This window comes from Engystomops pustulosus, chromosome 5 (assembly GCF_040894005.1).
Source record: "Engystomops pustulosus chromosome 5, aEngPut4.maternal, whole genome shotgun sequence".
NCBI classification, from domain to species: domain Eukaryota; kingdom Metazoa; phylum Chordata; class Amphibia; order Anura; family Leptodactylidae; genus Engystomops; species Engystomops pustulosus.
In genome coordinates this window covers 191430963-191453496 of record NC_092415.1, presented here as the reverse complement: position 1 = coordinate 191453496, position 22534 = coordinate 191430963, and the positions used below count along the sequence as shown (strand labels likewise).

The window sequence follows — 22534 nt, the reverse complement described above, 5'->3', positions numbered from 1 at the left end:
AGATACAGGCAGCTAAACACACAGATAAAGATACAGTTCACACCAATTTTTTAACTGCCTGTCCAGTTCTGTAGCTCACAAAACCATGAGCCAGATGTGCTCTGAGAGATTCTTATCTTTAATATGACACCAGTAGCATGTTTCTAGCTCCTATGGGACTGAAGATAGAGGCTTCTGAAGTGACACTCCGCTTACAACCACTAAACTTGACTCATCTCATGTAGAATGAGGTGAGAAGAGTCATATTTGTCTGACTTTGGGAAAGATTTTTTTTATAGGTAATTGGGTGAGATATCACATAAAAGATTAAATTCTAGAAAGTACATTTTATACCCAGCCTGAGGGGACTAATAGTTTAGTGGTGTAAAACCTGGTGATAGGTTCTCTGTAAGTGGACTGAGGCTAGAGGCATGTCAGCGCTGCCCTGGGCCTTCTCCCATGATAAATGACATCATGCTGAAGGCCGGGGAGAATTTAAGGAAGGAGCTGACAATATTTGTTTCCCAACATAAAGAGAACAAACAAGAAGCTAACATGCCCTTTAACAGTGGCAGTGTGTGCTCAACTGGAAGGAGGAACTTGCTACAGCCTGTTGTGCAGGTCTTTATGGGCATTGTATTCTCAGCATGGAAACAAACCCTGCAGGACATAAATTGTGTTCACAGGGAAAAGAAAATATCAATCCTTTGCTGAAATAATATGGATAACATTCATATTAATGTGTACTAGACCATGAGAATATGAGTGATAAGTCATAATACCCCATTAAATGAGGAAGATACAAACATATTTGTATTTACTGACCCTGCTTTGGCTCCCGGTTCCAGTTCTGTTTTTTGCACAACCACCTAGGCTCGAAGTGTCAGCAGTCACTTGACTGCTGCAGCCAATCAGCAGCCTCAGTGGTTACAGAAAGTGGAAAGGTGACAGGTCCTTTAAGTTCCGTCCAGGGGTTTTCCTCAGCATTACATATAATACTCATGAGCAGTGCCTCTTTTGTAATGATATATTTCCAACCACAGGCTCTAGCTGACAGAATTGGCGTTGGTTGTTCCCTAACACGAGGAGATTATGGCCGAGCGTGGAATGAAGTGAGGTTACTTGATGACTCTGTTCGTGCCGGAACAAAGGCTCCTCCAGAGACTTACATCGTGGACCTCATGCATCAGCCGGGTCGTTTGATGAAACATGGAAGTGCAGAGGCCGATCACTATCAGCACATCTAGAGCACATCCGTCCCACTGTATTTATTGACGTCACTTTCCGCCATGTTGTCAGCAGGATTTTCCAGCCTGAACTGAACTGAACGTAGCATGTAATATCAGGCCTGCAGTTCTATCTAAATTTGCTTGTGTACAACCGGTGTTAGTATCAATATTCTCTATGAAATAAACATTTCTCTATGGTAGAGCTGTAGTTGTAGTTTGTTTAAATTTATATGTTACATTTTGAGGATAGCTATTTGTACAAATGTATAAAACTTGGATGCAAGGAAACTATATTATTGGGCCAATGTGAAGATTCCTATAGAATGACAGCAAGCAGAGAACAATAACATGTATTTGTGGAAACTGGACAATCCCTTTAATGACATGTGTGGGTTAAGAAAGTGCTTAAAGGGAACCTACCACCACGAATCTACCTATAAAGGTAGATCGGGTGGTAGGTGGATGTAAGGGACGTGAGGAGAGCTCTTTTTAGAGCTAATCCTCACGTCCCCGCTAACTTTTGGGAAACTTTATTGACCGAATATGTAAATTTCGTTATGCGGCTACTGGGGCGTGGAGTAGCCGGCACGAGGCTACTCCACGCCCCAGTAGCCACATTACTCCTCCTACCCTGTTGTGTGCGGCGCGCAGCTCCTCGTAGCTGCGCGCCCTCGTCTGACAAGCGAGTAGCTCCGGCCTCGGAGCTGGGACTGCTCAGCCGTCGTTCTGCGCATGCGCAGAACGCCATCATATCGGACGAGGGCGTGCAGCTACGAGGAGCTGCGCGCCGCACACAACAGGGTAGGAGGAGTAATGTGGCTACTGGGGCGTGGAGTAGCCGCGCTGTGTAGCCTCATGCCGGCTACTCCACGCCCCAGTAGCCGCATAACTAAATTTACATATTCGGTCAATAAAGTTTCCCAAAAGTTAGCGAGGACGTGAGGATTAGCTCTAAAAAGAGCTCTCCTCACGTCCCTTACATCCACCTACCACCCAATCTACCTTTATAGGTAGATTCGTGGTGGTAGGTTCTCTTTAATTACTTTTTTCGGATGTTTGCTATGAACTAGTAGTCTACTTATTTTTATACCTTTTTTGAAAACATATTTTTTAATATTTTTGCTTATTTAGTTATTTATACCTGCATTCTTATTATGTGGTAATGGAAAAGGTGAGTGTATATGATTATTGTGTTTCGTTTTACAAAGTTCTTGTAACCCAGGCTCAGGTGCTCATCGGCCTAATGATTGAGGACCGCTGCTGTATATAACATGACAGGGTAAGAACTGCGGCATTCTAAGCGTCCTCTTTAACATTCGCTGCTATGACAGTTACAACTGTGTTCAGCTCTGATGTCCAGGCTGATAAGTTATTGTGACATCACAAGTGTGTACGGTGATGTCATAAGTGGTTTCCAATTAGATAAGCTACTGACACATTACAATGGCTCCACATGACTTGGATACCTAACTTGCATATTAAGTTATAATTCTGGGCATCGAAATTTGATTTAAAAAAAAAGGACTTGTCATCGATTCTTGATGCACAAGATTGACCTTAAAGCACTTTAAAAAAAAAAAGTCCAGAATCTCCTGTTCTCTATTTTGTGGCCCGGAAAAAAATAGTGAGGTGATTATTTTATAGAAGCATATACACAGTAGAAATATGATTCCTTGTGGTAGGAGAGACACCTAGAGGACGTAATGATAATTTTTGTCTTTTAAAGTTACAAAGCCTTACATTTCATATTGGAAATATCTCAAACACACATCAAGGGGGGGGGGGGGTTATCATTAGGGTTCTTGCGCCAGTTCTTTTTACACTAGGAGCTTTTTGTACGTCAGATGTGTCATAGTGGCTTAGACAGCTTGATAAACATGGCATATGAGCTGTTAATTTCCACATTAATTCTTAGACTACAGGCGGTCCCCTACTTAAGAACACCCGACTTACAGACGACCCCTAGTTACAAACGGACCTCTAGATGTTAGTAAATTACTGTACTATAGTCTTAGGATACAATAATCAGCTATAACAGTTATCAAATGTGTCTACAATAAAGATTTATTGTGAATCCTGGTTCTTATGACAACCCAACATTTTTAAAATCCAATAGTCACAGAGACCCAAAAAATTTGTCTGGGGTTACAAGTATAAAATATACAGTTCAGACTTACATACAAATTCAACTTAAGAACAAACCTACAGACCCTATCTTGTACGTAACCTGGGGACTGCTTGTACTTGCTTTGCCAAATAAAAGGCGCAAATTTTTCTGTACAACAAATATTTTTGGGGGCAGTATGGCTCACATATGAAACGTTTTTGTAATGTTTTTTGGTGTGTCTGTATATGAGAGTCAGTAGTGGAGTAAAGAAAACTTTCACGAAAAAGCACTAGTAATGTGTGTTCAAAGGTCGTCAAACCGGAGCCATCGTGAGCAGCTTCAGACCCAAATACTAGGCCCGAATACTGCACCTTTACTCCGGGGCATAGAAGTGACAGAGTATCTGGCAGGGAATCATATTGTTGATATCTCATAACAGATTTCTAGGTTTTCTACCTCAAATCTCTACAACAGATGTGTAAACAGGTTCAGCCATATTGTGGTATTGTATACTACACCATATTATACTACAGGATGCAATACAATACTGTACTATATAGATATAAAATGGCTACAGGACAAAAGGTGTTTTCTCTAATAGGGGCTATGACATAACAAAACATTTTCCCTCAGATAAGTGTAACTATACACACATGACATCACAGCTGATATTTCATGAGATAATTTCAATAACATCACAACTTTTTCAGTCAGATGAGCTCTATGGGGTAGACTTATCATCAGTCTCTCAGAGCAGAACTGTTCTAGTTGCCCAAAGCAACCAATCAGAGCTCAGCTTATATTTTCCCACAGCTGTTTATAAAATTAAAACTGAGCTCTGATTGGTTTCAATGGGCAACTAGAAAAGTTTTACCTCAGACACTTGATGATAAATCTCCCTCTGTATGCTATAGTGAAGTAAGCCACTGCGACATAACAACACAGTTCCATGCAGGTGAACTGTTGTGACATCAAAATTTTCTGTCAGTTAAGCAGCTATGACATCACAAGTAATCTACTGTGACATTACAATACACGTCATCACAAGTGGTTTTCACTCAAGTGTGTGCTGTGCCATCCCAACTTTTTCAATCAGATAAGCTCTGTATGTTATTGTGAAGGAAGCCACTGTGGCATAGCAAGATGGAGGACTACTGTGACGTGACAATTTTCTGTCAGATAATGGTCCTAACTTTTTCTGTGGATAGGGCCTACCTTGTATTTGTGGGAAAACCCCTTTAAATCGGTACTAGATTTTGAAAAAATAATTACAATTGAATAGTTCAGATGACAATAACTTTTTAATATAATTTATTGTCTTTTTTTTCATGTGCCTTTCTTCCTTAAAGGGGTTGGCCACTTTACCTCATGTTTTTGTAATGTGTGTGTAAGTGTGGGGGCAGGATATGAGGTAATTTACCAATATACATCTAGTAATAATTCTGCTCCGCTTTCTTGATATGTAAAGTGAAGTCTCCTGTCTTTTACCACATCAGCCAGAAATTCCTGTCCATAAAATGGACGCAGACGAAGGGTCATGTGATCTCTAACTGTTAGAGATCACATGACCCTTCATCTGCGGCCATTTTATGGACAGGAATCTCTGGCTGATGAGGTAAAAGACCGGAGGCTTCACTTTACATATCAAGAAAGCGGAGCAGAACTATTACTAGATGTATATTGGTAAATTACCTCATATCCTGCCCCCCACACTTACACACACATTACAAAAACATGAGGTAAAGTGTCCAACCCCTTTAAGCAGTTTGTGTAACTCAGCTTTCTGTCCAGTATCCACCCACAGCTGAGAAATAAAGGAACCTGATAAGTGTCTAATGACTTGACTCCTTACCGACAATCCCAGGATAGTCTAATCTATCATCAAGAGAAATATGCTCTAGGTATGGGAAAAGTTAATCATTAGCCTCCTTATCTGTCTGAAGTGGATGGGAGGTCTATAGGCTTTCAGATACACTGCTCATTACAGGAAAAAGAAGCAGAAAAAAGGCACAGAGAAGCTGTTTTAATTAATACGGTAAATTACTACTATTATTATCCCCTGCTGTACTCATTTCTGAAATTACAAAGAGAAATTGCTTCAAATGATTTTGGTTACAATCTGCTGTGACATCACAACTGTTTTAGTCAGGTATTGGACATCACGAGGAGTTTTTAGTTAAGAAACCACCTTAATTTAAATGAGCTGTAATACCAGATGTAGCCAAATGACAAAAGTGGCGCTGTTCCCAGGTAAAACCTCTCCCAGACAACCACTTTATTACCCCCATTGTGCCGTCTCTAATACACAGACACGGTTCCTGTGTCTGGTGGTTCTGTAGTAACAGCCGGTACTGGCAGAGCCACTGAACCAGATTTGCAAGTTACTCAGAGACGTGTCCTGTCTCCATGGAGAGGACGACACCTCACGTCTTGTCTTGGACACTGTCGCTCTCTTCTCCGGCTCTCTTATTGATGAACATCTTGTTTTCTGGACGACTTTCCTGAGGCTCCAAGTCACTAACAATCACCTGTTCCCAAAGTGCGATTTATATCAGGACTCAAAGTTCTTTTTGCAGTCACATCTGAACACAAACGTGGCCAAAATTCTCCCCTATCTGCTCATGCCAGTCCTGCAGATAGCACTGTCTATACTCTGGGTACAGATAACACAACTACTCCCAGCTCTCAACATTTTGACTCCTATGATGTTTATCACAAAAAAATCCTCTTTGTTACTTGAAGCTACAATAAAACCTTTTATCTTTGAGAACAAATATTGTTCTTCTCTTTTATGTCCAGAAGCAGCAATAACCGCCCAGAGTGCATTGTAGACAGCGGAATAAAGCTATATACAGCTCGCTGCTTACATATGTCCTATATGTCCTATATGTCTTACATGTCCTGTATGTCCTATATGTTCTATATGTCCTACATGTCCTATATATCCTACATGTCCTATATGTCCTACATGACCTATATGTCCTACATGACCTATATATTCAACATGTCCTGAACCAGATTTGCAAGTTACTCAGAGACGTGTCCTGTCTCCATGGAGGGGCCGACACCTCACGTCCTGTCCTGGACACTGTCGCTCTCTTCTGTTTCTTAAACTTTATTGATGAACATCTTATTTTCTGGACGACTTTCCTGAGGCTTCAAGACACTAACAATCACCTGTTCTCAAAGTGCGATGTCCTATATATCCTACATGCCCTATATGTTCAATATGTTCAACATGCCCTATATGTTCATCATGCCCTATATCTCCTACATGTCCTAAATGTTCTATATCTCCTCCATGTCCTATATCTCCTACATGTCTTACATGTCCTATATGTTCTACATGTCCTATATGCCTTACACACCCTATATCAGTGATGGCGAACCTTTTGGAGATAGAGTGCCCAAGCTACAACCAAAACACACGTATATGTCGCAAAGTGCCAACATGACAATTTAAGCAGTAACTTATGGCTTCTTACTGTATCACAGGTTTTGATCGTATTGGCCTCCTGAATTCACCAATACAATAGAAAGTAAAAATTAGAATTGTAGCTTCCCTCCAGGGTCCCCTGAAGAGAGAGAATCAGGGGACCCAGAGCAGGAGCTCCAATGCCAATCCATCTCTATCCACAACTTCTCACTCTTCCTGTAGTCCTAGCAGCCAAGGATGTTGCTTTAAAATATCGCTGAGCATGGCACTTTCTGGGCTGTATTGGACCGCAGGAGAAAGCCTTAAGTCCTAGCTGGCAAACTCTGTGTTGGGGTGAAGGCCTGGGTGCCCACAGAAAGGGCTCTGAGTGCCACCTCTGGCACCCGTGCCATAGGTTCGCCACCACTGCCCTATATCATATGTCTTACATGCCCTATATGTTCAATATGTCGTATATGTTCTACATGTCCTATATGCCTTACACACCCTATATCATATGTCTTACATGTTCTACATGACCTATATCAGTGATGGTGAACCTTGCGGAGTCTGAGTGCCAAAACCCACTTATTTATCACAAAGTGCCAACACGGCAGTAACTTGTTGCTAACTCCTCTGCCACATCTTTCAATCGTATTGATGTCCTGATGTTGTTAATACAAGAAAGAAGAATAAATTTGGATTATCTGTGTATCTTCCCTCCAGGGTCCACCTGAACAGTATAAATCGCAGTGCAGAAACTCCAATGATAATCCAGCCCTCTCTATAGCTACGCATTCCTCCTACAGTCCCAGGCAGCACATGACGTTTTTTACTTTAAAATAGCACTGAATGTGGCATGTCCTGGGTCTGCAGGAGGAGGCTTTATGTCCTGTAAGGTGAACTCTGGGTGCGCACAGAGAGGGCTCTGAGTCACACCTCGGGCACATGTGCCACAGATTCGCTCCCACTGTCCTCAGGGCCGCATCTGCCATGAGGCGGGATGAAGTTCCCACCTCAGGCGGCAGATTGCGGAGCCTTTTAGGGGTGGCAGCCATCAGTAGTATGCTGGCAAGTCTGTACTACATGAAAAATCAATTACATTGGCGCCAACGTAATTGATAGGCAGAGCGGTGCAGCATGACTTGCCTGTGTGATCTGCAGGCCAGAGTGTGTGTCTTCTGTCCCTACACACAATGTGGCTGCCAGCGCCAACGGGAGAGGAGCTACAGGGGAGCGTAGGGTTGGAGATAAATACAAGGCTTATTATTTGAAAAGTAACAGGAACATCATGTTATACTTTTTGATTATGGAGGCTGTTTTGATCAAGTAATTTTTTATCTATATGCTCCATTATGGTGTCATAGATTGGGATGGGGATCTGAACAAGACGCCCCCTACCTAAAATCCAGTATGGAGATCCATTGAGTTAAAAAAAAGGCTGGCGTGAATATATACACATGGTCATGGATGGGCGGCACAATGTTTGATCTTCGGTGGGACATGTGTGTGTTATTATTCATGCTAGAGATGAGCCAATCTGTTCTTTATAATTACAATAATAATTCCTTTATTTATATATATTGCACACAGATTACGCAGCGCTGTACAGAGCTTTCCAGAACAGTCCCTGTCCAACTGGGGCTCACAGTCTGATTATCCTACCAGTATGTTTTTGGAGTGTGGGAGGAAACTGGAGGACCCGGAGGAAACCCACCCAAACCCAGAAAGAACATACAAACTCTTTGCAGATGTTGATCCTGGGTTTAAACCCAGGTCCCCGCTGCAAGGCTGTAATGCTAACCACTGACCCACTGTGCCGCCTTTACTTGGTGGAGTCGTTATAAATCAAATCCAAATCTTTTCTGTTTCACTCTGAGCCAGTAATGGATTATAATATTGATCATTTGGGCCCAAGGTTTCTAGGGGGGCCATGATCACCTGAATCAATTGTTAAGTTTGATACTTCCCTGTATAGATTTAAAGAGAAAGACCCCCAGCCATGAAATCCTCAATAAGGCCATGAATCATCAACACATATGTATACAAGGGTCCTTTATTTTGAAAGTCCCCCAAAGGTCCTCAAACTGCAGAACTAAAAGTATACAGAAGGGACCCACAATTTTCATACAGCCCAGGGCCCATGGCCATCCTAATCCGCTCCTTCTTTAGACAAATCTTTCAAAATTGTGCAGTTTAGGGCGGGGGGCGTGAAACAATTCATAAAAAAATTTACAAACATGAAAGGTGCTTTTTATGAAAAATTCTGCGGGTCATAGACCAAATTCCAGGACAATTAGCGCAATATTGTTTCGGCACTAGAAATGAATCTTTTGAAAAAATCGAATATTGGATGATGGATCACTCATCTCCTTGTTTCGTAGAGTGTAAGCTCTATGTACGAGACCTATAGGCGGCAGTGTCATGTACACACTGCACAGTGTCTGCCATTGATATAAATAACATGGGGATGTTACTACTCATAGTAATACACCCCCCCAACCCAAAACTTAGCTGATCCCTGTAAACAGAGACGGTACAGGAATGCAGAGAGGGGATCCTGGGTGCCCTTTAACCCACTGACTCCACACTGCTGTGTGCATGACATCAGAGTGGGAGTGACAGGAGCGCAGAGCTGAGCTGTGCTCACACATCTCTGCAGGGTGATCCTGACACTGCAGCACTGTGTATGCTCCCAAATCAGCTCTGCTGTTTCCTTCTATCTTATTCTGCATCATGGCCAGATTACTGAGGAGCTTCAGCATCCTTGTCATGAGGCAGAGGAGGCTCCCACCTGTCACCTATACAGGGTGCTGCACCAGGAGGGTGCACTCAGAGGCTGGTAAGTTGCAGGAGCTGCTACCTTGTAGCATGTAATGTGCTTCCTAATGTTGTTGTTATTGTTTTTTTTTTTGTACATATATATAATGTATGTATCATTTGCATTGATCATCTCTGTGATATACACTCCACCTCATCATATCAGATGTATATACTGCAGGATCTAGCCCAGACATTGCTATGTACATGTCACGTCACTGTTTGTTCTGTTATTACTATTGTATACATTGTATCAGTAATGTTATGGTTGTGATAACATCCTTCCTAGATAGTCTCACACAGAGCTGTATGTGTGTATATACATTGGCTGGAAATTTCCACTGTCTCTGCACCATCTGTGGTCATTTCCAGGGAATTACATCCAGAAGGTTAATTAACCTAAAAAACCCTGTGGTTTTAATTAAGAAATGTCATGGTTGAAGAGGTATCTGCTGTACTGATAGCACTGGGGGTCGTTACAATGAGATATACCTGATACAATCACATATTGATATTATTGATTCATTATTGAAAGGTCCTTATATCAACTGACCTTGTGCTTGTGAAATGTAGCAGTTCTGCCTCATAAAACTCAGCAGCTGTTCATGTCTTATGGAGATAGTGTATGGGTGCTACTTGTTTATATGCCTTCATTTATACTGTGGCTTCTCCTGCTCTATAACATGCTGCCTGCATATAGGACACTATGTACAATATGCCCAGCTCGTCCTGCTCTATAACATACTGCCCACAGATAGGAAAACATGCACAATCTCCCCAGCTCCTTCTGCTCTATAACATGCTGCCTGCAGATAGAACACTATGTACAATCTGCTCAGCTCCTCCTGCTCTATAACATGCTGCCTGCAGATAGGACACTATGTACAATCTGCTCAGCCCCTCCTGCTCTATAACATGCTGCCTGCAGAAAGAACACTATGTACAATCTGCTCAGATACTCTTGCTCTATAACATGCTGCCTGCATAAAGGACACTATGTACAATCTGCTCAGCCCCTCCTGCTCTATAACATGCTGCCTGCAGATAGGACACTATGTACAATCTGCTCAGATACTCTTGCTCTATAACATGCTGCCTGCATAAAGGACACTATGTACAATCTGCTCAGCTCCTCCTTCTCTATAACATGCTGCCTGCAGATAGGACACTATGTACAATCTGCTCAGCCCCTCCTGCTCTATAACATGCTGCCTGCATATAGGACACTATGCACAATCTGCCCAGCTCCTCCTGCTCTATAACATGCTGCCTGCAGATAGGACACTATGTACAATCTGCTCAGCTCCTCCTACTCTATAACATTCTGCCTGCAGATAGGACAACATGCACAATCTGCCTAGCTCCTTCTGCTCTATAACATGCTGCTTGCAACTGATATAAACATGTCCAAATGTGGATCATAGCAGCTGCCAGAAGAATTGTTCCCCTCCTAATGAATTATTATTTCATCATTGTGTTTGTTCAGCATTGATGTGAAATATTACCTGGCAGCAGAGGGTGCGGTCTGCACATAATATACACATAAAAACAATGGAACATGCTGCCAGGTTCTCACTTACTGACTGGCAAATATCCATATCCAGTGTTCAGTATGAAAACCTCCCAGGACATTCTATAACATAGTGAGAATAGTTCATGTGTTTATGTGTCCCCTTTAAATAGCTGGTAACAAACCTCTGGCGCTGGATGGAGCTGCAGTACCTGGCACAGCCACTTGTGCGGTCCTGTCACTATAGGATCATTTTACTGAACATTCTTGTATTGCTGACCTCATATGACTGTAATAGAAGACCTTGGGTGTCTTTATGTAATTAAAGGGGCGCTCCTCTGTTTATACCTGCTTGTCACTATTAGTTATGACAGGAGGCTTATTCATAACCATGAGCTGTAGTCTGGGTCTGGCCTGATAATGTTATCTGTGGCCTCCCTGCAGATCTACAGCCTCGCAGCAAGACGTGACCTGAGCTGACTCCTAGTATTTCTATCTCCCGTCTCCTGTACATCCGCATTCCTCACATGTGCTATGTCTCACATACTCCACTCATATTCTATGAGTAAGCTCAGCTACCTACAGAAATACGTGCCCCTTTAAGTATAGTGTGATAATAAATCTTTATTTCCATAGCGCCATCATATTCTGCAGCGCTGTACAGATCATGGGAGACATATACAGACATGGTAATACCATGGTCAGATGAAATGATAGGAACGAGGGCCATGATCGCAAGAGCTTACAGTCCATGATGTATTGAATTTCTGGGGTTGGTCACTTTTGAGTGAATCTGTTCCATTACACATGTTTCTGCATGTACATGTACCTGTGCTTTTGCATCCTTCGAGAGCTTCAGCCTTTTCCTGTTCTCCCCATGCTGCCCTCTGTCTATATATACAACTTCCTCTCTCTAACTGCTTTAGTCCGTCCTTATTGTGTCTCTCACTGTGCCTCTCTCACAGTCTATCCTCACTGACAGAGACAGGAAGAGGGGAGGGGTTGAGCGGGATGAGTCATAACTTTCCTGCTACAGCTCCTATTCAACAGAGCTCAGACATGTAAACAAAGAATCACAGAGAGTCTGCTCACAGCACAAAAGTAAGTAGCCGGACTGCTGAATCACTTGATGAGCATTCAGGGCTTAAACACCAGGATGTATTGTAACGGAACATGAGCAACTTATGCAAAAGAGTGGCCAACCCCTTTAAGTTATTGAATGCAATACCAGAATATCCTATAGACATTAAAGTTAATGTTCTCTCTAATTCACTGACATTCCCTGGCTGCAAATATTCATAGAAGTGAATGGAGCACCAGGGTCACTTACGCATTGGCGCAGAGGGAATTTTGGTCCTCCATTATGACATCAGTGGGGGTTCCAGCAGATGCACCCCGCCTCCCCCCCCCCAGTCATCATTATTTATACCCTATCCACAGGTTAGCGTATACTTTCTTATGAGGACAACCCCTTTAAGGTAATAAGCTGCAGTACCAGACACAGCCTATAGACATGAGTGGTGCTGTCCTCTGTATTCCAGGCTTTCCCTATACACTTATTCACATTGGACATTATGTGGCTCTCCAGCTGCTGTAAATTTACATATCCCAACATGTTCATTGAACGCTGGGAGTTTTTAAGGATCCGACCCAGTATGTGATGTTATGAGACTGCAGTAATCCAGGAAAGACGTTGCACAGATTGGATGAATTGTTCCAAAGTCCAGATGATGACTTTCTATGTTTTGGTCCAAGAGGTTGTAAGTCCCTTGAGAGATTCCAGTAAATACTTGGGGGAAGTTTGTAGATATAAATAATCCTGACCTTGGGTCTGATACTGGATATGTTTACACCTCGTCTCTAGCTATTTCTGGTCAGACTCCACTATCGTGATATGACACCAGTGTGACCTGAGTCTACGATGTGTTCTCTCCATACAGAATATATCTATAGGATGGGATTCATCAGGAAATATCAGCAAATATCAGCCATTTGTTCAGATTTTATCTTGGAAAGTGTTTGGGGCAACAGATATTGGGGCAGATTTACTTACCCGGCCCATTCGCGATCCAGCGACGCGTTCTCTGAACAGGATTCGGGTCCGGACGGGATTTATGAAGGTAGTTGCTCCGCCGTCCACCAGGTGGCGCTGCTGCGCTGAAAAGCATCTGAACGCACCGGAATACACCGAGCTGGACCAGGTGAAGGTAAGCGCTACCCAAGCGACACATTTTCGGTTATTAAATGCGGCGTTTTTTCCGATTACGTCGGGTTTTCGTTCGGCCACGCCCCCCGATTTCCGTCGCGTGCATGCCAGCGCCGATGCGCCACAATACGATCGCGTGCACTAAAATCCCGGGGCACTTCAGGTACAATCGGCGCAAAACGGAAATATTCGGGTAACACGTCGGGAAACCGCGAATCGGGCCCTTAGTAAATGACCCCCATTGTCTTGTTTGTGTTGTAAAGGCAACCTGTCATAAGGTTTTCACCATTACACCTAATGTCTTTTTTCCGTTTCCCTTTCAGTTTTAATTATAAAAATCCCTAGCTCTTATCTTTACTAAATCCATTTTACAAAAAATAGCTGGTACCTTTACAGGAGACTCACTGAGTCACAAAGGGCATGTTTTGTTTCCTACAATGTCTTTCTCAGCTCCCAAATTCCATCCTCTCTTAGGAATTCTCTTCAGCTAGTCACACACAGCCAATGTCTCCCTCAACTCCCTCGTTCCTCCCTCCCTCAAGAACTCTCCTCAGCAAGTTACATACAGACAATCTCTCCCTCAGCATCCTCATTCCCCCCTCTCTGAGGAATTCTCTTCAGCTAGTCACACACTGCCTATGTCTCTCTCAACTCCCTCATTCCCCCCTCTCTGAGGAATTCTCTTCAGCTAGTCACACACTGCCAATGTCTCTCTCAACTCCCTCATTCCTCCCTCAAGAACTCTCTTCAGCAAGTTACACACAGACAATGTCTCCCTCAGCACCCTCATTCCCCCCTCTCTGAGGAATTCTCTTCAGCTAGTCACACACTGCCAATGTCTCTCTCAACTCCCTCATTCCTCCCTCAAGAACTCTCTTCAGCAAGTTACACACAGACAATGTCTCCCTCAGCACCCTCATTCTCCCCTCCCTCAGGAATTCTCTTCAATGAGTCACACACATCCAACGTCTCTCTCAGTTTCCTCATTTCCCCCTCCCTCAGGAATTTTTTTTCAATGACTCACACACATCCAACGTCTTAATCAGCTCCTGATTCCTCCCTAAATCAGGAATTCTCGCTAGCAAGACACACACAGACAACGTCTCCCCCAGCTCCCTCATTCCTCCCTCACTTAGGAATTATCTTCAGCAAGTAACACACAGCCAAAGGTTCTCTTATTCCCCTCTCCTGAGGGAGCTGTTGCGGAATTGAAAACACATGTCTTGTGATTAATTCTGCTGGCAAGCTGCACAATGGCACAATTTAATAGATTATGATAGGGTAATGGTTAAATTTACATTGAAAAATAAATATAGATGGTTAAGTAGTTTTGATATATGGAGCTTATTAGAGACAGCGGTCTTTTTGAAGCTGGACTCTAAGGTAGGACATCCGCTGTTTACACTTATGCAATGGGTGTGGGATAGGGTTAAAAATCAAAAAAGGGTTAGGGGATACTTAAGTGTGACACCACTATGGGGATTTACTAAATGGAATCCGCTGCACTTGGATTCGATAAATTTTTGGAGTGAGAAAGGGGTTTTGTTTGTACACCAGGTACTAGACGAGGATGGGTTAAAGTCATTTGAAAAAATGGAACGAGATTTTGATCTGGGAGTCAGGGACTGGTTCTTTTATACCCAGCTCAGGTGCGCATTCAGTGTCTGCTTAAAAGATAAGGATTTCTTGCAAGAAGAGCATCCTGTGAGAGATATATTTGACCCCTTGTACAGAAAGGGTTTGATGTCAAGAATATATAAACTACTGACCAAAAGTGAGATTGAGCTCCTGGCAAAGGAGTGCTACGTAAAATGGCAGAAAGACATACCGGACCTGACGGAGGAGGAGTGGGTTGACTCACTGTATATGACTAGTAAAAATATTAAGAATATGTCCCATATTATATCCCAGACCTTTATTGTACATAGAGCTCATTTGTCTCCAAAGCGGCTAAATTACTTCTGGAAAAAAAATGAAGAGAAGTGCCCTAGATGCAACTTGATGGATGCGGACCTTGTACATATGCTGTGGAGGTGTCCAAAGCTGCATCGGTACTGGACTAATGTTGTGAATAAATTGCAGAGAGTATTTAGTTGTGGAATTCCGTTAGGTGTTCAGACTTGTATACTAGGCACGAAAATTGGTATTGAAGGTTCAGCAAGTTGTATCCCAAGTGTACTGAAAGGACTACTGATGGCTAGAATAGTAATTTTAAGACATTGGAAAGATAAAGAGGCGCCTAGGGTAAGGGACTGGCAGGGAAGACTTGACACTCTATTCTATGCAGAAAAATATGATGAATATGAAAAGGGTGTAATAAGAGCTGGAATGAGGGATAGTTGGCTTAATAGAGCGAATGAGTAACAACATAACGAGGCCCAAGTAAAGAGGGTGGAAGGTCCCGTATAGTATAAACAACCATCATCATTTATGCTCTTACAATTATATTCACAGCCACGGATCAGATGGTGGTCACCAGTCGCCAGGAGAAGGGGGTAGGGTGGGGGGAGGAAGAGGGGATAAAAATATATAATCTTTTCCTTTTTTTATTTACTCTCTTCTACTTTATAATAAGATTATCTAAATGGGTTCTGTGTGAAATGTAATATTATGCACAAAGTTACTGTATGAAATGTGATATCGTGCACAAAGTTATTTTGTGAAAGGTGATATTGTACGTGGACATGGCACCTACTTTTTAATATATTGTACAGTGATTGAATAATAAATAAAAAAATTTAAAAAAAAAAAAAAATTCTGCTGGCATGGTACAAGAACATTTTTTAACTGATTTAATAAAGATATGAGCTATGGATTTTTTATTATAAAAACTGAATGGGAAACAGCAAGACTTCGGTGGGAACCTGTACTTAGGTTTAATGGTGGAAACCTGATGAGTGGAAAAAAGTGTACCCCCATGTCACAGCCACAGTCCCCCCATATCTGTGACTGTCATAGTCAGAGCCCCACCCCATTAAAATTAAATCCACTCTACTCCCATTACAGTCACAGCTACAGAGTCAGCCACAAGCCCCTATAATAATCACATATACAGTAATATCAATCCATTCAGTGACCACATAAGAATTTAGCTGATCTTGTCCCCAGTGACAGATACTGGGGCAGATTTACTTACCCGGTGCTGTCGCGATCACGCGGCGCGTTCTCCGATGAGGATTTGGGTCTTCCGGCGATTCACTAAGGTAGTGCGCCCGATGTCCACTAGGTGTCGCTGCTGTGCCGAGGTCTGCTGGAGTTCACCATCCTATTCCTGGTGCATGTAAGTGCGTGTCAAGCGACACATTTTTTTAAAAAAATACTGTGGTTTTTCTGAATCCGTCAGACTTTCCGACAGCCACGTCCCCGATTTCCGTTGCATGCAAGCCGTTGAGATTACGCCAAAATCCGATCGTGTGCGCAAAACGGAAAAATTCAGGAAATTCAGCTGGAATGCCCCATAACACCATCAGCACAGAATCCGCCATGATTCCCTGTGTCCAAAATAATACAGTGCCCCAGTCCTATATATAGTCCTGCTACCAAATCACAATGCCCTTGCCCTGGTTATAAAAAGATTGACGATCCTGTAGATACTGGCACTGATGATGTCATTCATCATTGGCATCAAAATGATGATGGCACTTCTACATGGCAGCGGGTCTATCAGGTGTGCAGCATTTACTCTCTGATCCTTTTACCCATAGTAAAGATCCCTCTAGTCATCTCATCATCACATTGCTGATTGCTGATGATTTTCTTTATACTTTTTTTGTTTATATTAAGGTTTGGGGTCTCTTACGCGATACGACGAGTCTGTTGTATCCACCGACTGGCAAGAGAAACTCACCCCAGAGCAATACTATGTGACCAGGGAAAAGGGCACAGAACTGGTGAGCGGATAAGAGTGTGTGCAGTATATGGGGAGTCTGGTGACATCACCTGGGGGTAGGGACGTTATGGATGTGACATCATAGTGACATCATGTCTATCTTTTTAGCCTTTCAGTGGCATCTACCTGAACCATACCGAAGACGGGATGTATCACTGTGTCTGCTGCAACACTCCATTGTTCAGGTAACATTGTTTGCAGGGGCGTAACTACAGGGGGCCCATAGTGTCAGGGGGCCCCAGCATCTGGGATATTTGGTGTGAATATGCTGTATTTGTGATGTGTATATGCTCTAAATGTGTGTCCATATGTGATGTGTATATGCTGTATGTGTGCATATGATGCATGGGTATTTATGGTATTGTATGTATGTGTGTATAAGCTGTATGTATGTATATATGGTGTGTATATACTGTATGTATATTTTTTAAGGGGTAAGTGGAGCCTGATTCAGAAGTCTGCTTTGTGGCCCTTCCTCTGTATCTTGTACACAAAGACAAACCCTGGGCCCTTGGAGAGCGGGGCTACATCCTATCCCTTTGCTACATGATGACGATAAACTGTTAAATCTCCACCCCCATCCCCTTTAAGACGGTTTAATTTATGGGTGAGGAGACATTGGTCCAGGGGTTATTTTTGACTGCCATATTTGGAGTTTTTTCCCTACTATGGGGTAATTGGGGTAATCAGCTTTATAGGGTATTTCTCTTCCATTGGATCAATAGTAGGATTATAGGTTGGACTTGAGGGTCTTAATTTAGTACATATGTTGTCTACATATTCCACTGGCATTGGGGACTACTAAAAAGAAATAAATAGGCCAAAAATCTTTGACCTCATTGACATGGTTGGTTTCCTCCTGTACACATAGGTGGGAAGTTATCAGTTTGTATCTACTTATTGTGTATGCGAGCAGATATCAAGAAGAGAAGGGTCTTACTTTTATTCTATAATTGTATGATTATTTTATTGTAGATTTTTTATTCTATTTTCTATAAATGGTTATATAGGCGGCCATTACCTTTAAAAGAAATCTCCTATAGATTCTTCTGTAGAACAAGTGACTTGATGACTTTGTATGTTGCTTCTTATTTGTAGTTCGGAGACAAAGTATAATTCTGGGACAGGCTGGCCCTCTTTCTGGGAAGCCTATGGCACGACGGGGAATGATGAAAGCAACACAAATGTATTACGGCGGCCGGATAACTCCTTAGGATGGGCAGGAACAGAAGTAATCTGCAAAGAGGTAAATCTATGATGATTGGTTATTAATTTTTTATATAGCTTTATAGCAGAATTTTCTCATAAAGATCTCCAGATCCTATGCATAAAATAGATAAATGATAAAATGATGGCTTCCTGCAGCCACCACTAGATGGAGCTAAAAAGGTATACATTTACAAGTTATTTTATCAGTAAGGGTTCGGTGCTCAAGACCTCATGAACTGCTAAAACAAAGGTGTAAAATTTGAAATTTGAGCTCCTCAGCACCCAAACCCCAGACACAGGCCAGAAAAATCAATGACAATATCAAAAATTTTAACAAATCTTAGATTCCTTTCAAGAGCTATTACTGAGTTCTTCTTCTCTCTTTTCCCTCAGTGTGACGCTCACCTCGGTCACGTGTTTGATGATGGCCCCGAACCTTCTGGACAGAGATTCTGTATAAACAGTATTGCACTCACCTTCAAGCCATGTTAAACTCCAGCAACCTACTAGGGAAATATGGGAAGATAGTTTAAAGTGGGTTTCCATGGCTGGAATATTACTGGCCGATCCCCAGGATACACAATATAGATGGTGGGGATCTAGTCCTATAAGCACCATCTATCCTAAAGATAAGCCATCAATATTCAAGTTCTGGAAATCCAGAAAATGTATTTTTATTGAACTTGTCATTACATTTTTTGTATTTATGGAAAGCCTAAAAGTTTGTGACATTTTTAAAAATGTTTTTTGTTATGTTCTCTATCTAGCATGATTTGTGAATTTCCTCATGTGTCAGTTGTCCGGGTCTGTAACCTCCGTGGGAAACCACAGACTTTGATGAGAATCTTAGTAAATCACTTAAAGGACATCTACCATCAGATTACTGGTGGCAGACTGTCTGGGGTTGGAGGAAACCATTTTTCATTAACTCTAGTACATAATAATAATTCTTTATTTATATAGCGCACACAGATTCTGCAGCGCTGCACCAAGTTTGCCAGATAGGTCCCTGTATCCAATGGGGCTCCCAAACTAATCAACCTACCAGTATGGTTTGGAGTGGGGAGCAAACTGGAGGAAACCCACGCAAACACGGAGAGAACATACAAACTCTTTGCAGATGTTGACCTTGGGACCATGTCCCCGCCACTGCAAGGCTGTAGTGCTAACCACTGAGCCACCGTGCTGCCCAACACTATGATCCCCTAAATGACCCCACAAGGAAAACCTTGCCTTTGCAGGTTTAACAGACATACAGTAATTTTAGAGTAATTTCCATTTTGATCCTTATGCAAATTGACCCCTTTGTTCTCAGGAGGACAGAGCCATATCTGCTGGTGCACAAGTTTTCTTCTTCCTAAACCCAAGGCTGTAATGCTAAGCACTAAGCCACCATGCCGCCCTACTTCATTATTCCTTAGAAATTAAGTTTATAAAAATACGTAAATGAGCCTTCACAGGCTGACATCACCTAAGAGCCTCACATCTCCACAGTCTCCTAAAATATTTGGCCCCCTCCTACTCTATTTGCAACCCTGGTCCCTTCCCCGACGTTGACGTTGGTCCGGCTGTCTGCAAAACTCGTGCAAGCGTGAGGCGTCCTTCCAGCAAGGCTGGCAGAGGCCGGAAAGAGTTTTTGGGCACATGCGCAAGATTTGCAGGCTCATTTACATATTTTTAGAAACTTCTTTTCTATGGAATAACTTTTCACTGGAGTTAATGAAAAATTGATCCATCCACCCGCTGTGAGGACAGTCTACCATCAATAATCTGATGGTAACTGTCCTTTAAACATAGGGCAGATTTACTTACCTGGTCCAGTCACGATCCCACGGCGCCTTGTCCGGGATTCACTAAGTCTGTGCTCCCGATATCCAGCAGGTGTCACTGCTGCACCGAGGTCCGCCAGAGTTCGCCTTCTTCTTCCCGGTGCATGTAAGTGCTTGATCTTGTGACACAAAACGTTTTTAAATTCCGCTGTTTTTCCGAATCCATCGGGTTGTCCTACGGCCACACCCCTCGATTTCTGTTGCGTGAAAGCCTGTGCCGATGCACCAAAATCCGTTCAGAGCAATTCATCGGAAATCGTCGGGAAACCCGACGAAAGTGTATCCGGCGGACCCTTAGTAAATGAACCCCAATGCCCCAATGTTTAATGTAAATCCAAAGCATGAAACTCTGCCATCTGTGATCAGATTGTATCAAAGGGACGAGAAGCCAAAGAGAGATGTATTCTGGTCAGGATTGTCAGATACTCCTGGATAACGCAACTCAAAACCTGAAAATGATTTCATTTACCCAAATACTCTTCTTCCTCCTAAAATAGGATTTTCAGAAAAACCATGTGATGGCAGCACTTGCTAACAGCAAAAACATATACTCAACTCTTTTGTAGGATCTTGTCTAGTTTCCAGTAGCGGCTCTCTGTCTATCTGTCCAGTTTATCTGAGGTCTGCCCCAATCCCTGACCTCCGGTGTGACCACAAAGGTCAGGGATAGGCTCAGAGGTCACCTGCAACTTTAGGTGACATCATCACTTCTAGTCTGATTGAATCAAAATCAGCAGGGAGCCGCTACTGGAACTGAGGAGAACCCCTGCAAATTCCCAAAAAAGCCTCATAAAAGTTTTGTGCACGAGGCTGCTTTAAGTGTTTTCCCTCTGTGAACCATCTAGTGCAGTGATGGCGAACCTATGGCACGGGTGCCAGAGGTGGCACTCAGAGCCCTTTCTGTGGGCACTCAGGCCACCGCCCCAGGTGTTGACAGCAGTGCATTATCTTTGGAGGTCCTCCTGCTGGACCCACCATTCTTCCTGCACAGAGAGACCCTGGAGAGAAGCTACAATGAGAATCTGAATTTGTCCTCCTTCCTTCAACTGTATTGGTGGCTTCAGGGGGCCGATACGATTGAATGATGTGTAAGAACAGGTAGCAATAAGTTGCAGCTTAAAATGCCATGTTGGCACTTAACGGTAATTAAGTGGATTTTGGTTTGCAGTTTGGGCACTCTGTCTCTAAAAGGTTCGCCATCACTGATCTAGTGCAATAAATATGGAGAAGATTTACTAAATGGACCCGAATTGTGGTTTAGTTTGTGCTGCATTTGGTAAATGTTTTAGATACGTTTTTAACGCTTCTCTCACCGAGGCGGTGTGGCTAAATGCAAAAGGGGGTTTATCTCGCCCCTTACTGGAGAGAGACAGCAACTTTTTAAAACGTCACCTTTGATAAATTTTGCCTAAAACCATCCGGCCAGCCAAGTCTACATAAAAAAAACGCTTCATGTGTCTTTTCAGGTATTGAATGGTTGTAGGATTCCAAGAACCTTCCTTCTTTCTTCTATAAACAGCCCCACACCTATTCTCAGGTAGTATGTGGTATTGCAGCTAAGTCTCAGCCTTGCTCCAGTACCAGAATACAACACAAGGACACCGGTGGCGCTGTTGCTAGAATAAAGCCGTCTTTTCCTACTGCTATAAGCGATTCCTTTTTCAGCCACATGTTGACCTCCAGGGCATTCACTGTCGCCTCCTAACAATTGACAGATTTTCTTTTACTTGACTGCCAGTTCTTAGTATACAAATGTAACATTGTGTGTTGTATTATTCTGTGTGATTATATGCCTTTCATTGGATCATATTGTAAAAGTTAAAATTCTGTGCTGAAGGTAGTCATCAGGCTCAACAACTTCTTCATGACCCCAGCTGTGTTAGGCTTTCCTGGTTAGTACAGTCTGTTGGGTGCTTGCTATCGATGGTGGAGTATGGCCTCAATCAATGAGATAGAACGGGTAAAATAAAGCCACGGCTTGGGAAGAAAGCTACAATCAATACATTTTATACTGTACATGTCATGTGGTTTTAGTGGCACAGTTCAGACATGGATACGTACATCTAGGGGACTACACCAATGAATTTCATGGCTTCTCGCGGCTGAGAAAGCTCAGTACAATGCACCTCCCTTAATGTCCAAATGAAGTAGCTAAGGGTTAAACACAGTATCCAAAACACAGGTATATCCAATTAACCCATATACAGTGACCTATAGTGGTAGATACTGGCGCTACCCAGGGCTCCACTTGCTTTTTAAGTTATTAAGTCCAGTATACACTCACCGGCCACTTTATTAGGTACACCATGCTAGTAACGGGTTGGACCCTCTTTTGCCTTCA

At 42.7% G+C, this 22534-nt stretch overlaps 2 protein-coding genes across 3 annotated transcripts in view; both read left to right on the top strand.

Annotated features, from left to right (window-relative positions):
- The window catches only part of ARMC3 (armadillo repeat containing 3), a 54560-nt gene extending 53152 nt beyond the window's left edge, over positions 1-1408 (top strand). For both annotated transcript variants that reach the window (XM_072154173.1, XM_072154172.1), the window contains exon 19: positions 1023-1408. In XM_072154173.1, coding sequence (XP_072010274.1) covers positions 1023-1226 — 204 coding nt within the window. In that variant the 3' untranslated portion in view covers positions 1227-1408. The remainder of the gene's footprint in view (positions 1-1022) is intronic.
- A 7942-nt stretch (positions 1409-9350) lies between these two features.
- On the top strand, positions 9351-22033 carry MSRB2 (methionine sulfoxide reductase B2). Its single transcript, XM_072154171.1, has 5 exons — positions 9351-9572; positions 17050-17156; positions 17264-17340; positions 18254-18401; positions 18758-22033. The coding sequence occupies exons 1-5, from the start codon at positions 9467-9469 to the stop codon at positions 18854-18856; spliced, it is 537 nt and encodes a 178-aa protein (XP_072010272.1). The 5' UTR covers positions 9351-9466; the 3' UTR covers positions 18857-22033.
- The last annotated feature ends 501 nt before the right edge of the window (positions 22034-22534 follow it).